This window comes from Jaculus jaculus, chromosome 9 (assembly GCF_020740685.1).
Source record: "Jaculus jaculus isolate mJacJac1 chromosome 9, mJacJac1.mat.Y.cur, whole genome shotgun sequence".
Classification (NCBI taxonomy): Eukaryota; Metazoa; Chordata; class Mammalia; order Rodentia; family Dipodidae; genus Jaculus; species Jaculus jaculus.
Window position 1 is genome coordinate 23,311,731 of NC_059110.1, and position 17,858 is coordinate 23,329,588.

The 17,858-nt window shown below is 35.8% G+C and overlaps 1 protein-coding gene across 4 annotated transcripts in view; it reads right to left on the reverse strand.

Annotated features, from left to right (window-relative positions):
• Positions 1-17,858, reverse strand: part of Adgrg6 (adhesion G protein-coupled receptor G6) — a 136,395-nt gene that overhangs the window by 41,452 nt on the left and 77,085 nt on the right. For all 4 annotated transcript variants that reach the window (XM_045158116.1, XM_045158114.1, XM_045158115.1 and 1 more), the window contains exons 6-14: positions 14,501-14,586; positions 11,874-11,926; positions 10,864-10,926; positions 7,041-7,183; positions 5,953-6,064; positions 4,679-4,743; positions 3,956-4,166; positions 2,447-2,618; positions 881-1,021 (exon numbers count right to left, since the gene is read on the reverse strand). In XM_045158116.1, coding sequence (XP_045014051.1) covers positions 881-1,021; positions 2,447-2,618; positions 3,956-4,166; positions 4,679-4,743; positions 5,953-6,064; positions 7,041-7,183; positions 10,864-10,926; positions 11,874-11,926; positions 14,501-14,586 — 1,046 coding nt within the window. The remainder of the gene's footprint in view (positions 1-880; positions 1,022-2,446; positions 2,619-3,955; positions 4,167-4,678; positions 4,744-5,952; positions 6,065-7,040; positions 7,184-10,863; positions 10,927-11,873; positions 11,927-14,500; positions 14,587-17,858) is intronic.

Consider the following 17,858-nt stretch of genomic DNA (forward strand, 5'->3'; position numbering starts at 1 on the left):
TTTTGAGACAGTCTTATTATGTAACCTAGGCTGACCTTGACCAGGTGATCTTCCTACCTCAGTCTCCCAAGTCCTGGGATTATAGGAATATGCCAGCCATTTTCTTCCCCTTCTAACATAGGTGGCCATATATGATTTATAAGGTGGCCACACCAGAAACAATGGGCCTGAGATTTGCAATGTTCTCCCACACAGCTCATATTGCTGGATACACACCGGTATCTTGAATTTAACTGATAACTTTTCTATCTATGAGAGGACTCAGCCAGACTGCTCCAGATGGAGTTGTCTTCATAAAGGCAACCCAAGGTCACCAGGGATTTCTGGCACTAAACCTTGTCGTATCTAGAACTGGTGCCAATAAAAATGATAATATGTGTTCAGCACAATACCATCCTACCCTGCGGATATGAGAAGGCCAAAGGACACTTGAAATACTAATGGGAAAAATGATTAAAGCCAGGAATGCTGTTTGTTATGTAAACAGTACTTCCTGCTGAACTGAAAAAAAAAAAATCCTTTCCTTTTGGTGCACAAATGCTTTAATTCTACAAGCCTAAAAGACTGGAGAACAAAGGCAGTGATAAATAATAAATAATAACTTCTTTCATAACTTAATTTTCAATCACATCATGCAAGTCTTAGCCTAGCAATTATTTTTAAAATTGGAATAAATATATAGAGTTAAGAGGAATATTTTCTGAAATAAAATATATGAAATTAAAAATATATGTATATATGAAATTAAAACAGATTCAAAATACAGTAGATGGATTTTTATATAACTGATGACATCTTTCAAAGGAATTTTAATTTTTACTTTTAGGCAAAGAAACTTCATTTGAAATTAGAGAAAAATGATAATTTAATGAACACTCACCTGGAAAAGTCCAGTTTTGTTGAAGAAAGTAAACTGAGCTCTTCTAACTAGTGCAAAATCTTCTGGACTTAAATTGTCAAGTAAATTTGGAGGCAAAATTACTGAAGCCAATGGATCCACTTGTCCTCTCTCAAAATCCATCTGTCACATACAGGCACAAATGAAGAAAATCACAGTGAAATGGCAAGTGGCATCATGGTCCTCGTGCTGAAAGAATAACTGCCAGTATCAAGAGAGCCACAGCAGGGCAGCCCTAGACCTCTGCTGCGCTCTTCTTAGCTCTTGGATTTATCCCCTGCAGTTAGAGGTAGATTTCAGGGTCCTCACTGGGGGTCCACACACATGGCACAGAAGAAAATGCATTGATTCTAGCTAAAGTAAAGCAAGAAATCTCAGGTCAGCTAATATCTCCAAGCAGGAGAATGATGAAATTTCAAAATACTTCTAAAAGTGAGTAACTATGAGAGGGAGAGAGAATGAACTTTTTTATTACAGAGACCTAGCAACTTTTCAACAAAGCAGCCATTTTTTTTTGTTTGTTTGTTTAGTTTTTAGTATCACTGGCCTCTATTTGAAATGAGATAAGCAGTGACACACTTGGAACAGAGAACCAGCTGGTAAAATTCAGTTTTGATTGACATTCACTTGGTGGCTTTATAGAGGGCAGACCAAGGAATGCTGAAGTTTTATGAACACCCTTGACCGTCAGTTTTCCTGAAGCCATGGTTCACGTCAAAAAGTGTCTTCTTGTTTTCTTGGGGTGAGACAAACACCAGAGGGGTGTGAAAACCAAAGCTCCCCAATACACCCCTAGCCTCAGAGAGACTTAATGCCTTCCCTGTATCCTTACTCCAGACTGTTTTTAGTGTGGTCTATGTTCCACACAGATGTTCTGCCTGGTCAGGGCTGGCGTTGCGTTCATTATGACCACTCCGGTGGGCAAGCCTTGTCTGGTACATAGCAGGTACTTTAAAATGATTTGCTGAACCGTGGCTTGAACTAAGAGATTCTCTACTAACCTCATCACATATTATCGTCAAGTCTCATTGTCTGCCTGCCAAAATGCCACACAAATGATTGGCAAAGTGTTTGCCCCAGCCCCAACCATAGCTGAGAACTATCGCAGAGTGCAAATTCCTGCCACTATTAACTTGGAAGTTCTCAGGAAGGGCTCAGAAGTGCTTTAACATGTCTTCCACGAGACTCTGATGTGCATGTTTAGAAGCACTGGCGAGGAAAATGAACGTTCCATGCTTCCTCACCCCTTAGGGACCTCAATGAGGATCTTTCTTCTCACCAAAATGACCTTCCCTCCCAATATGGCAGCCTGTTCCCATGTGCTAATACTTAGCTCCTGTCACCTTTTTTCACGCCTGCTATGAAAGTGTACTTCCTCTGGTCTTCTGCACAGCCTATGGCTGCTGTCGTAACTTACCTTAGCCAGAGTTCAGACCCATTTACCACCGCTTGAACCAAGACTTAAGTGAAATGCCAACTGCTAAGGATCAGCAAATTTATTATTGCCTCACGAATTAGTTTACATTAAACCCACCATGGGCTCATTACCTGGAAATATGATTCATTATTGCCTGGAAGACCAATGCTAAAATTTGAAATTGCATTTGTCTCTGGGTTCAGGGAAGATACTCCAAGAGCCAAATTCTGAGTGGTGATATGCACATGTGGTGTGCTATTTAGGTCTATCTTGAAGGCTAGTTCGTCTATTGTTTTTAAAGCTCTAAAAAGAAAAGAAAAACATGAAATAAAAACACTGTTTAATGATATAGCATTTTAAGTACTTGATTCATGGCAAAATACTAAGTTTGATTATTTTTAAATATTCTGCTTTTGGTTCAAATAGTCATAAAATCAACGTAACCACAATACAACCATTTAAAACACAGACTTACAGTGACAGAGGTCTCCTTGTGAAAAAATACTACTCCTATTTGTAAGGGAAAGCAACAATTAAGTCAATAGGAACAAATATTTTTCCCATTTGTCTCAGTGTTTCTTTCCTAACAAGAAAAATGTCCTCCCCCAGCCACCTTATGACAGTAAGAATTCAAGGAAATAACAGAGTGAGAGTATTAGAGGAACTGAACAATGCTGTGGACATGTTTGTAATTGTTTTGGTAGAGACAAGACAACCTAGAGAATATGTTTTAATAAATCTAACATTTTATCAAAGAAATATGATTGGAAGGAAGGAATAGAAAAATTTGAATATTGGGCTGGAGAGAGATGACTTGGCAGATAAGATGCTTGCCTTCAAAACCAAAGGACCCAAGTTTGATTCCCCAGGACCTACAATGAGCCAGATCCACAAGGTGGTGCTTGTGTCTGGAGCTTGTCTGCAGTGGCTAGAGACCCTGATGCACCCATTGTCTTTCTCTCACTCTCTCTCTCTCTTTCTTTATCTATCTTTATCTTTCTCAAATAAATAAATGAATAAATAAATAAAAATTTGAATATCTTAATATTAGTGTTAAATAATAAAATAGTAACCAGGGCTAATGTCTCATGCCTATAATATCAGGAAGTTGGAAGAATGTCACGAGTTCAAAGATAACCTACAGTGTAGTGTGAGTTTTAGGCTTTCTTGGGGGAAAGTAAAACCCTGCCTCAAAAACAACAAGGAAAATAATCAGATGAAATAAGGAAAAAGTAAGTCCAGTCTCACCTGCCCTGAAATTTTATTTTCGAAGTTCATATAGCTATAACCATCTGTACTACACATACAGGATGGTAGATTTGCAGAGACCAAGTTAGTCATACATAATCCTAACTAATTAAACTTCCAGAATTTTTTCAAATGAAAAGTATACTGATTATAATTTGTAGATGGCTATTTGTCTATGCTGCCAGATGACAACTCTATTTTGTAAATTATAATTTACCCAACACAGAGCTATGAAATTCATTTTGTAAATGACCTTAGGAATTCAGTATGCATCTTCTAGACATTTATATTATGGATGTCTAGGCACCTCACTCAGAAGGTGAGAAGCCATATAACCACCCATTTACGCAATAACTTTTACTTTCCAGAAAAGAAAACAAAAAGATACTTACTCAGAAGATGACTCAAGCAAGTCACTATCTGAGCTGCTTAAGATGTTAGAAAATATAGTGATGAGAGTTGAGCCGAGCGTTATGTCAATGTTTTCTTCTTTGTTCACGATTCTTTTGACCTGCTCTACAATGCTGTTAATATTGGCTGAGGTCAAGTTCTGCCCGTCACCAGTTAGGTTTAATATCTGATTGGCAACTTCATTTGCTTCCCCTAGGAACAGGTCAGAAGAAACGACACAGGTTCGTCTGTGCATTTTGAGCACTAGAGGCAAAGGAACATGTGATATTTGTCTTTATAGCTGCATAAAGTCGGGTTCCTTATACCTAGAAAATGTCTCAAGTGGGAGATAAGTACCTCGAAGGGGCTAGGTTGCACATATTGTTTAAGAGAAAAGCCCTCTGAACCACTTAATATATTCTTTCTGTTTGCAACTCATATATAATATGCAAAAAAAAAATCATTGATAGAAATAGCAATTTATGTAGCATCTTAATTCTTCTCTAGAATTTTCTTCCTGTTTTTAATTCCCTACCTAATGAGGACAGAAAGTCAAAATGGGCAAAAAGTGTGTCTTCTACCTAGAAGAAGTGAAACAATCATTGGCTTGACTTTTAGCATAGGAACAGCATCACCTAGCAGACCAAGTCTCAAAAGAATGCAAACCACAAGGAAACCAATCATTCCATGCTATCTTTGGGAAGGAAGACAAATTGCTCACTCACTTGAACAGTTGGAGACATCAAGGGGGCCCCAGAAGGCTAATGATGTGTTGGAAGGGTGGCGGTAACTACCAAACAAAAACAACAACAACAACAAAAAGACATTTAAATACTTGGCATAAATGAAATTATAACTGACAAAAATCAGTTAGCAAGGTTTGGAATTTGCTTTGGTGTGTAGCTAGTATCGCTTTGAAAGCAATGCTATAACACATTGAAATCAAACTTGTACAGAAAACTCTTGTCAAAAAATATCAGTTGCTGGCACAGTAGTAGGGAGACATGAGCAACATCTTGCTCACATACACACACTGGTCAAGCATGCTTTGACGATGACACTGGCAGAATCTAATTGTGATTTCACATAACTCTGGACAGTAGATGACCATCCGCGTGTACAAAAGAGGAAAGACATTTGAAATAAGCCCAAGAATTCCCCAAGTCTTCCTCCAGGAAGAGATAGGGCTACATTTCAAACTCTAGTCCATAAATCTTGTTGTGCTTGTCTTTCCCTCTCTGCTTAGGCCATGTCCGTTTCTGAATTCTCTCCAAGAGAAGCTAACTGGTAGTGGAGGAGGGAAGAAGATCTGGCTTGCTGTCAGGTGAACGCTTGCAGCCATTTTGCCTGAGGCCTCTGTGAGTGATGAGCAGTGAAAATTCTCCGTATCCTAATGGCCTCTCTGCCCCATCCTAGATCTTGTCCTCATTCCCTCTCTGCCACTTCCTTCGTTTCCAAATGTGGAAGAAGTCCTGGGACCTCAGGTATGTGCTATGAGACTGTGAGCTAGCAACAAGGTGCCTTGCTCTGGGATCACCCTCTGATTTCCAGACTCCTCAAACTTTCTCCACTAAGTGTTTAATTAGTGGGAGGAAGGCTCTGCCTCACTGGATAACATGTGTGCTTTGTCTACCCACCCAGAAGTGTGTGATTTGGACACATGCGGCCATTCTTGTCCTGCATCTCAAGTCTATACAAACGACTGAGCATGGTGCAGCTCATGTAGCCCTGGATATCTCGCTGGAGAAGTCAGTGAAAGCGTTGTGTAGCTAGGGAGATGGCTCAGTGGTTAGGAGGTATTTGCTAGAAAAGCCTGCTGACCCAGGCTTAATCACCCAGTAACCACTTAAAGCAGATGCACCAAGTGGCAAATGCATCTGAAGTTTGCAGTGGCACCAAGCCCTGGCATGCCCATAACATCTCCCTCTTTCTCTCTTTTTCCTTTCAGTAAATAAGTTTTAAAAAATAAATAAAACAAAAACTAAAGAGAAAGTGTTACCATGTCCGTGAGACAGAAAAGCCAGGCTTGTCAGGACACGAATGGCTGTATTCTGAAGGTGGGGTGGCTGGCCAATAAAAGCCCTTAGGTTCCTCCACTGCACCACATAGGCCTGGGAGACAATAAGAAACAACCTGAGTAGTTGACGCTAAAGGTACAGGACCAAACCCAAATCATCATCCTGGTGACTCATGTTATTTCATGAAGAACTAAAATACTAGTATTGCTTTTTATTCAGAATTTATGAACATTTAGAAATTAGGAAGGATAAACATATATTCAAATAAAAAACCTGTTTCATCATATGAAGCTATCTTATAAAAAAGAACACAGTCATGTGAATACATGTAAGTATGTGAATGCCTTACTTTTCATGTAAATCACTGACAGTAGACATTAGTAAACTAAATTTCATTTACGAAATAAACACAATAGAAAACGGAAACAAAGCTGGAGGGATTGCTCGATGGGCAAGCTGCTTGTTATGCAAGCCTAAGGACCCGAGCTCAGATCCCCAGCATCCGGGTGACAGCTGGGGGGGGGGGGTGGGGTGCTGTGAGCCCCTGCAAGGGCAGCACTGAGAAAGTAGAGACGGGAAGTTCCCTGGGTCGTGTGAGCTGATGTAGCCAAAGCAACGAGCTCCATGTTGACTGTGAGACACTCAAAACTAAGGTTGAGTGTTGAGAAAGACACCTGATGTCAACCTCTGGCCTCCACATATTCTATTCTTACACACACACACACACACACACACTTAAAGTTCTCATAAGCACATACAGGCATTCTATTTCACCCCTTAAGTTGAAGCCATTGATGGTCAAGGTTACTCCAGCATTTTGTTCCTTTTGGTATGAGCAAAGATAACTAAATTGTCTGCCTCCTTCATTCCCTTGGATCCATAGGTACTGAGCTGAATTACTTATGTTATATATTAAAATCTCTGATATAAGAAAGTTCGTCATTAGGAGGAATATTTTACATATGTAAGTAACAGATAAAGAAATATATTTCTGGTGTGAATTTAGTCAAATCTGAATCTGTAGTCACATAAAATTGTAAAAAGAAGAGAATGAGTTGAGGTCACTTACCCAGTTGTCTCACATTCACTGTATGTAACCTCAAACCCTCATCCAGAGATGCATTATTTGTTAACAGCTTCTGCTGAATGGCTTTTCCTTCCAAGTTGGCATTGTTGGTGGCGTTGTAAACTAGAAGGGCCCACAGCACTACCCTGGGAAAAATATTTTACATAGAATTGTTGTTGTTGGGTTGTTGGCTAGTTGTTTTTTTCTTGTTGTTGTTGAGAAAAACAGAACCCGGATAACCATGACTGTTGAGATGGAAAAGATCATCAAGGCTCCTCTGAACTTCCTAAGCTGTGGCATAAATTAAAATGCTACAATATTACAACCTGAAGAGATTTAACAAGATATTCCATTGTATTTTATCTGTAATTGCACTTTCAGAAATAGGATAATATTTAATATATTATTTCATTACATAATAATAATTTATAGGGGATATAAAAAGGGACCATAGAATGTTTAGTTCCTTTATTTCTTTTCTTTTTAAAATTTTGTTTGTTTATGTGTGTGTGCGTGGTGTCAGGGTTTTTTTTACCACTCCATTGTCAATGAATGCCTGTCTGGCTTTATGTGGATGGCCAGGTAATTGAATGTACCTTGTCTGGCAGCCTTTTTAAGCAAATGCTTTGAACAGCTGAGCCATATCTCCAGCCCCACCCTCATATCATTATATACAAAAAATCATTTAAAGGAAAATTAGAATTTCATCAGATTTTTTATTTTTTGAACTTATTATATGTTATTTACAAATAAGGAAGATGTGATGCAAATCATGCACTCTAGGTTTTTTTTTTTTTTTTTTTTTTTTGGTTTTCGAGGTAGAGTCTCACTCTAGCCCAGGCTGACCTGGAATTCACTATGTATTCTAAGGGTGGCCTCGAACTCATGGCGATCCTCCTACCTCTGCCTCCCGAGGGCTGGGATTAAAGACGTGCGCCACCACGCCCGGCCAAATCATGCATACTCTATGGTGAAAACTTGCAGGTTAATTATGAAAAGACACTGTGTGATCAGCATATTGCTGGATGCTTATGATTTTGGAATATCTAACCCTGAAGATCTTTAAAAAGAAAACATTTATATGGGAATAAAAGAGAAATTCTAACATTCCTGTCAAGACTTTTGGTTTGATAATTTAAATAATCTTTATTCAATCAAAGTCAATAACAAAAATAAAAATTTAATTTAACATGGAGGTGAAATTCAGTAATATCCTCTCATCAAGAAGATATTTTCTCATTATATGTGGAAGTTCTCTGTTTCTAACAAACCTTACATTTCTTCACATTATGAGAAGAATGAATAAGTTACATAAAGCATTATATTCTCCAGATCAGCTGCTGTCAACAAGCCAAAGGCAAGAGGAAGCCTGAAACCACGAAGTGCTCAGTAGAGAGGCAGTGGTACTTTCTATTTATGAAATTCTGTCAATATGAATAAGAGTAACGAGAGTACTAGTACATTTGTGGTGCTAAAAGTTAAGGAATAAGTTAAATATTTGTTAGGTCAGTAGCTCAATTTTACTCCTCTAAATAGCTTGGCTAATTTCAAGGATAAAGAGTTGTACTGTTCTTATTTTCACTCTGAAGAACTATTTATCTCTAAAATTATCTGCTGCTAGCCCTCATATGTAAACCATATTTCAGGACGAGGCAGACATAATTACAAATATAGTGGTAAGTTGGTAATTTATAAAAATAGCCTATGAAAACGTATTCTCTGATTCAATTATTATTTGAAGAGAAGTTTTCCCTGTCCAGTTCCTGAGAATTTACAGCTTGTGAATGTGATCTTTTACTCATTTTGAATATTGAGGACATCATTAGCACCATGTGTTGTGGATGGTATTCAATGCACAAAGATGGCCATTCAAGAATAACCATGAATTTCACAGGTTTTTATCTGTCTGGATTTCCTCTCCCATCCTGAAAACTGAAACATTTTACGTTTCTACAAGGTCAACTTCTATCTATTGTTACCATCAGCCATTTGTTGCTGGAATAAACCAGTCTGTGGTTTTGGTTTCCTGCCTGTCTAGGCCATGGAGTATGACAGCATTATCTGAAGCTAGAGAGAGATAAGATTGAAGTGAAAAGTTTGGGTAAATGAATGATTGTAAAACTAGTAGATTGTGTTTGGAGGAAAACTATGGGAGAGTATAAAACCCCATCAGAGAGCTTAAAAACAGCAGAGAATTGATAAAGCAAAGGGGAAGCTATAAAAATAAGACAATGCTGAGAATTAATGCCAAAGGAAAACTATATGTGGATTTTCCCATAGGTTTTCCTAGTTCATTCTCCCTAAATGTTCTGTGAAATTATTCACCAATGGCTTAACAGATCAGGAAATTGATTTTCTATGCATTTAAATATCTTTCAAGCAAGAGTTTCTGCAGGCTTCCATATATCAGCAATGGTTGATTTTGTTGTTATCAAGTAGTAGAACTGCACTGAATAGGTTAAACAGGCATATTGACTTACTAAGACAGGGATACCACTGGTCATATGCCAAACTATGGTTGTCTAGATTGCTAAACAAAGCACCCAGCAAAGAAATTGAGACACCTGGTTCCATTATTGAAGGCTCAATATGATTGCGAAGTAAGAATGAGAGCCATTATCTTTTAGCTAAGAGGAAGAGAACAACTGCTGGCACTAACTATGCTGAAATACATTACTGTTTCCAGATCTCAACAGAAAACGAAAAGTGTCAGAGAAAATAAAAACAATCTCTAATCAAATAGCTCAAACAAATCTATTGACCGTATATATAACTGAGTTTCAATACACTTTAAAACATTTGTTTTTCTAATATGAAATATACAAATAAAAATAATAGGAAAAAAAACATTCTCTGATTAAGCCTCAGATGTAGTTTTATTTTTAACTTGCAAAATAAAAATATAACATACTCTTCCTGGCCAAATATATATGACATCAGTTCAGTCAATTAAAACCCAGCAATGAATTTTTTAAATGCCATGTATATGTAAAATATACCTTTAGTATAACCAATTATTTTTAATGTAATGGTTTGTGTTGTTTTTTGATTTTTGAAGTGATCTGAACAGTGATCTTTATATGCGAACTGGTTAAATGTGCTGGGCATATCCATGAAATGAAGTATGTTAAGTTAAATTATGATCAGATATAAAAAAGTACAGACTTCAGAAAAACAGCTTATTGCTATAAATGTTAAAAAATATTTAGGCTTATTTTTATCTAATATATACATATAATATTAAACAAGTTACTTAAAAGTATTTTGGAGTAATTATTGAGATAAAGCTTTGCACATGTTAGTTATGTGTCATACCATTGAGTTTTATCCATAAATACAAAACTATTTCCTTTGAAACTGAAACTATTTGAAATTTCAAATAATGGCCTATAATATAAAAACTAGGAAGAACACAAACAATAATCTATTTTAAATGCTCTACTTTTAAGTTAATTTTCATTAGACTTACATTTATATGCCAACTGTTCTTTGACAGTTTTAAATATAAGGAAAGTATAGGGTCCATGCATGACGAAGAAATAATTTGAATAAACTATGCAATTAAAACTGATCTCTCTAGCAGATCAACAAAGCAATAGCAGTTAAGGCATTTGCCTATAAAGCCTAAGGACCTGGGTTAGATTCCCAATCCATATAAAGCCAGATGCACAAAGTGGGGCATGCATCTGGAGTTCATGTGCAGTGGATAGAGGCCCTGGTGTGCCCATTCTCTCTTCTTTTCTCTCTCTCAAATAAATAAATAATAAATAGGACATTACAAAAGCGAGAAAGCATCACACTTTCCAGAGGACTTCATCAGTATTACCTTTGGTCATCTTCAATGCTTCTCTTGACTTTGATCTTGTCCTCACCGGTGCTCAGATGAAAACTGTAAACACAGAAACGTGCATTCATTAGCTCCATGAACCACTCTGCCCAGGTAGCAACTACTACAAAGTGAGGCACGAGGAAAGAAGGAGGCCCGAGGAACATTCTAAGTTGTATTTCCAAATATGTTCTGTGGGTCTCCGTGAATATACAGAGTGGGACCACTGTGTGCTCTAACTCTCTTGAAAACTCACTGTGTACATTAGTTAGTAGGTTAAGGAATCCATGATATTCTGTAAAAGAGCCCACTTCCAAAGAACCAGCTTTGGTTTCTGAATTAATGTCCTTCATGAACTTATTTGACAATTTGACCTCTTTTCTGTGTCAAGACAACTCATAGTTCACAGATATATATTTAAAGATCATAAAACACACTTTAGAAAACCTGAAGTATAAAGCTGTAAACAAGGTACATAGGAGGGTATGCAGGAAAATAGTGTTTTCTGGGATCCAGTGTAAATTTTAAGTAGAGAAATAGTTAAAATTGAGGTTATGAGCGACTGTAGAAAAAGTCATCCTCACACGGATGATGCAACCCAGAGCGTGTTCCACACACTCCATTAGAGAGAAGCCAATAGAACTTTTGTTGATAGTTCCTTTAATTTTGATACATTAAAACATAGAATATGTTAGCCAGGCGTGGTGGCACATGCCTTTAATCACAGCACTCGGGAGGCAGAGGTAGGAGGATCACTGTGAGTTCAAGGCCACCCTGAGACTCCATAGTGAATTCCAGGTCAGCCGGGGCTAGAGTGAGACCCTACCTCGAAAAACAAACAAAACAAAACAAAAACAAACAAACAAACAAATAAAAAACATATAATATGTTGACTGAGTTACATATACACCGTCACATACATATTTATTTTAGATACATTTAGAAAGGGAGGGAATTGTACTAAATTAGATATCACTCTAACTTCTTGGATAATTCATTCTGTCATTTACCTGATATTAACCACATAGACAGTGTAGTTCCAATTCTGGAAGGTTGAATTAAGCTGAAAAATACAATGGAAAAGGCTGATTTTAGTGATAGATTAAACATTTATTTTGAGTCAGGGTTTTCTTCACTCTCAACAGATAGGTTGTTGTAGGTATAAAACTCTCAGTACGCTGGAGAAATGGTTTAGTGGTTAAAGGCACTTACTTACAAAGTCTGCAGGCCTGGGTTTGATTCCCCAGTACCCATTGTATAGCCAGATATACAAAGTGGCATATGTGTCTGGAATTTGTTTGCAGTAGCACTAGGATCTGGTGCACCCATTCTCATCCTCTGTTTCTTTCTCTGTCTCTGTACTTGCAAATAAATTGATAAAATTATTTTTTTAAAAATTAAAAATCTAGGACAATCCTGAGAGCTGAAGGAGTGAAACTTAAGAAGAGTTTTTGGACCCATTACCAACAATTTGATATATTTCATCTCTTCCAAAACTCACAATAATCATTTAGACAGATACTCGCCCATCCTTCGTTTCTGAAGAAACAGAGCTTTGGTAGAAATGGCTTGCCCACTCTCATGTACTAATTACAGTCAGATTCTCACATTAGAACTCAAGCTGTGTGAGGAGAAGTGCCCTCATTTCCTCTCTAAATAATAGTATGAGTCTCTCAATGGACACCTTCCTTATTCTTTGTTTTATAAACATGGAGTATAATGGAACATGTTTTCTAATAATGACCACCTCAAAAGAACATTATCAGAAAACCTCATAAAAAAAGTTATAAATAACAATATAAACCTTTTAAAAAAAAACAAAGTGAAATTCAATGTAATTGGAAATGTTCTATTTTTATGATATCAACAATGATACTAGTCTCAATAAACAATAAGCTTACATAATGCAGGGTTTAATATATCTTCACAAAACAGGACTTATATTTTTTAAATCAAAGGACATTCATTGAGGAAAAGGTTAAAAAAAAAAACAAACACCCAGAGCAAACATACTTCAAGGGATTTTTTTCAACTGCCACAAGACTCTGCTTTTTATATGTCAACTCCAAAGCCTTCCTTATGTCTCATTTCATTCTTACATCTAGGCTTACTTGTAAGCTTGCTAAAATGCATTGTAAATTTTAGTAAAAGTTGGTAAAATAGTATTAAATTTTAATTGTAAATTGTAAGGCAGATTGAGTAGGTTTTATCCAAAGTATTTGGGTCCAGAAGTAATTCAGATTTCTAATTCTTTTCTTCTGATTTTGCAATCACTTTGCTGGTCAATCATTCCTAATTTGAAAAGCCCAAAAGAGCTCCTTAGATATTGAGTTTGAGGTTGAAAATCCTCTGTCTATCCTATGCATCCAGGAAATCACTATTATTTTCTATTTTGGGCCATTTATTTCATCTACCTTCTATTAAAGAAGTTCACACCTCTTATCAAGTTTGTAACAGAGTTGTTGACAGTATGTTATTGTTTATCATGGTCAACTTGTTTTAAAATGTAGTCCTTTTATACATAAGATGTTTTCCTATCAGGTATTTTTCAAGTGGATATAACATATACATGGGCTAAATACCACTCAATGTATGGTTTAACTATCTCTGCCTACAATCTTTCTCTTGAATGAAAATATAAATGACTTTATTTATACAATAACCTTAAGTTTGAACTGCACTGTATTACATATAATAAGAGTATAAAATCTCAAAACATATTATAGTTGGTTAAAAAAAATTAAGAAAATTAGAAACCCCTGGAATTGGATATTTTTATTGGTACAGAAAAGAAAAAAAAATCATAAGTTGTATTTGTAAGAAAAGTAAGAAAATAATACGTTAGAAAATTTAAATTGGAAAATCTAGATAAACTAAAAATGTTCATCAATAAAATACTGGCTTAACCTAATTATAACCTAAGTGTTCATCAACAGGGGACTTGTTAGATAAATGATGAAACGTTCACATAAAGAAACATTGTATTCACTGTTTACAGAAAAGATGAAGTTCTTCAATGTTGATGTTATCTGGCAATAATGAAAATAAATTTAACGTAAGATAATATGTAAAATATACTACTGTCAATATACCTAGAATGGGAAGTAAGAATTTCAGTGTTATCTTTTATTTTCAGAAAGAAATCTGGAAAAAAAATTAAAGGAAAACTAAGAATTATTTCTAAACAAACGAATTATTTTAAGACAGATAAGTGTCAAGGAAGAGTAGAAGATCTTCATGGTAAGTCATTTTATGCTTTTGGGGGGTTGGTCAAACATTCAAACAAATAAAATAGAAGAAATCATTTTTTATACAGCTGACAGTGGATAGGTAGAACAGCAAGCAATGATACCTACCTGTCATCTATTTCCATATATATATATATATATATATATATATATATATATATATATATATGTATATTTTTGTATTCACAACCCTGATTGTCTACTCAGCTCAATCTAGTAGCCTGTGTTCAAGTACCCCAGCCCTGCTTTGCATGCACACAAAGGTCTGTGTGCCTCTATTGGACAGCATCTGTGTCAGTCAGCGCTAGGGCTTCACTCAGAATATTTCCTGGAGTTGTAGAAGGTGAAGGTTTAAAACAAAAAGAAATCTGACAAGCTCACATACATACCCATTCTGCCACTTTGCTCTGCACTTTGACTTCAGGGTGATGAAGAATGTTTTGAATCACTATAGAAATCCTATACATGATTCCATCTGTAAAGTGTAAATGTAATAAATTTATTGAGTATATCTTAGTCATTTCAAATACTGCCAATTTATAGTCACATAATTTCATACAAGTTCAAAAATAACACCCTCTACATAGGCACGTTAATTAATGTCATATTAAAACATTAGACTACTGCAGTTCTTAAAAATAGTCGTGGATTGGTTAACTTTTACAGGTAATTCATTGCATCTAAATTATTACTTGGATATGAATTTTGCAAGGTTGGCATGCTACTTTTAAATCCTGTATAGTTTTGATACCTAGTGCATATCAAGTGAATTAAACAAATTATAATAACTTATATTCTTAGAACAACTAATGATACTATATGTCTCATCGTGGAAAATCATGGAAATTCTGAATAACTTAGAGGAAATTCCAAGAGTTCCTTCAAGATACAAGGGATATTCTGTGAAGAGTCACGGTTGCTTGAAGAGTAAGAAAAAGCTACCACTAGGTGGAGCCTTACAGCATGCTTCTTTTTGCTATTAGTCATACTTAGGAATATAGTGCAAAATACTAAATAGCAACAAAACACAGGGATTTCTGAAATTTTATGCATGTATCCAAACATTTAAGCTATATACTTTAAATTTTTAATGTCTCTTGTCCCACCATTTCTCAGTTGATTATTTTTATAAATGAGAGAGCTTAATATTCCATTACTTATAACAGGTAAAAATGTAGATATTCCTAATAAACTAGTGTCTTGCATTACAGATTCTCTCATGTTATGGATTAATATCAAATAGTCTCTGTTCATAAGCCTCATAATAACATATTTAGTAAACTTAGCTAAAAAGTACTTAGCAGGGTTTACTTATTTATGTAAGTTTTTGAATGGGATGGTCGACAGGTAATTACGACCTATGCCCAAGGGGGAACCCCAAGAAACATAAAGTGTCCATGAAAGAACCGGGGATCGGCAAATACATTTTCCTGAACACTGCCACTGGAGGATGTGCACAATGAAAACCAACAGTGAGCTTTTCTATGATATCATAGCAAATAATTTCTAATAGAAGTTGGGCATGATATCCTACTATAAAACCTATTTTCAAATCTCCATGCATTTCAAAAGACATCCAAACAGGGTTGTATTTTTCTAATAATGGCATGCAAATAAAGAGGATATGGCAGATATTTCTTGAAACCGAAAAGTAAGAATATATTCACTTTCCATCCAAACACACAGAATTTCAAAGTGAGACTGAAAATGTGGACTTGAAGCAGTGTTCCAATATTGGGATTTCTTACCACTCCTTTCAGAGTTTCTTGGAGGATGTAAAAGTGATACTCCTTCATACTGTGCAAACATCAAGTGTGTTAAATATAGGTTGGAGGTGATTAGTTTGAACAGACAGATGTTAAAATGCAACTCACATATTAATTTGGGGAATTTACAATAGGACTGACATCGTGTAGAGTACTACATACGTGATTTTATTTAGCTGTCTGCATATAAAGCTAGAGCGATTTTTGGAGCCAGGCAAATGTCCTGAGAGGAAATATGCCATTTTACTAGCTAACTATATGTGAGAAAGAAGCTTCACACTATATTTTTCACTTACAAACTGCACTTTCAAAACAATAATGAGAGTTAATGAAATTAATTTGGGATGCTTGAGCCAACCTCATACAAGTTGACTATTCAGTAGCATTGCAGTACTGTTTTAAGCAAAAGAGGTATGATTTGGATTATAAACAACCACTCCACTACCTTTCCTGGGAATGTAATGAAAAGGACAAAAATGTTCATTATTTCATGGAATACCCTGATTATCTACAATACTTTCAAATATCTGCTTATGAAGAGTTGACTAAAAATGAGTTTCTAAGTGCTTACACTGAGGTATTGAGTAAAAGTTCTAATGAAAATAACTGCTCTGAAATGTAGGAACATCTCACCAACAATTAAAATGAAGAATTTTGTTTACACATTAAGCAACACAATTGCTTATCAAGCAATCCAAATCTTTCTCTTCTCTTCCCAAATTTGCAGATTTTTTTTTTTTTGGCAGACTATTTTTATGAACTCAGTAAAATTCTGGCAGTACAGAGTAAAAAGGACTGGGTAAGGTGCATAACCGATTGGCAGCTATGCTAGTTTTTCTTACAGTGGACATAATGGGATTTCTGTTGTATCAGATTATAAGCCTGAGAATGTTTACTATACCATTTTCCCAAAGAACAAGAAACTGCTGATACTATTTGTAATGATGTTAGGTAGTCCAAAGCAAGAAACAAATGTCATCCACAGACAGGGATAAAAATAATCCTATTATCAAAATTGTTTAAAATTTGGTTATAGAAAAAAAGTTATTTGAATATCCTCTGACTATAATACTTTCTGTTTCCCATTTTTTTCACAAATAGAAAGACTTGGGCTCTAAGATACAGAAAGCTCAACAGAATGCAAGAATCATGGAACATTATGACTTATTTTCAGTTTTCACTTATCTTCTATAACAAGTGCTTATCATTTTATTGATACTAGAAAAACTGACTTTTCCCATGTAAATACAAATAAGTAAAACTAAGTCAATCAAGGAAAAGAAAACATTAACAGGAAAGATGGTTCAAATCTAAGGGGAAATTTGCTAAGATGATATCTAAACTTGAGTACACAATTTTGAGACTGTACCACCTTTTGACAACTTGTTTTTAAATGGCAAAATTACATTTTTATCAGCAACCATCTGAATTAGAAGATTCTTTATGAATGTGAGCAAGATAAACTATCAGAACTAACATTCGCTTGCTTTGTTGAATGTCTACTGAAGGTTATGACGCAGAGAGAGGGGGACTTAAAAAGGCTGTGTTCAAGAATGTCAGAAAAGACATGATTAAGTGAATACAGCTTCCACTCCACCAAGTCAAGGGCTCTGAAGCTCCATATAAATGTTCTTGGGCAGCAGAGCATGTGCCAATTCTGGAGGGAGAATGCTACAGAGGCTCTTTGTATGCTCATAAAAGAGGGAAATACTTAGTTAGAATTCTAATATTCCCATCTGCTGGCCAGAGCCCATGTGAAATATGTACTGGAAACTTCAGCTGCTGCTGCTTGCTTAAGGGGTTGCTGGGATTTTTGCTCTGTCATAAATCTCCTTGGTATAACTAGCAGAGTAACCATAAACACTTCCCTGAATCACTGTCTTTATAACCCTAATGAAATTTATATCTATGTTTCATGTCAAAATCCCATACTTCCCATTTAAAGGTCCTTTTAGAGGAAGTTGATATAGCCTCTGGAGCC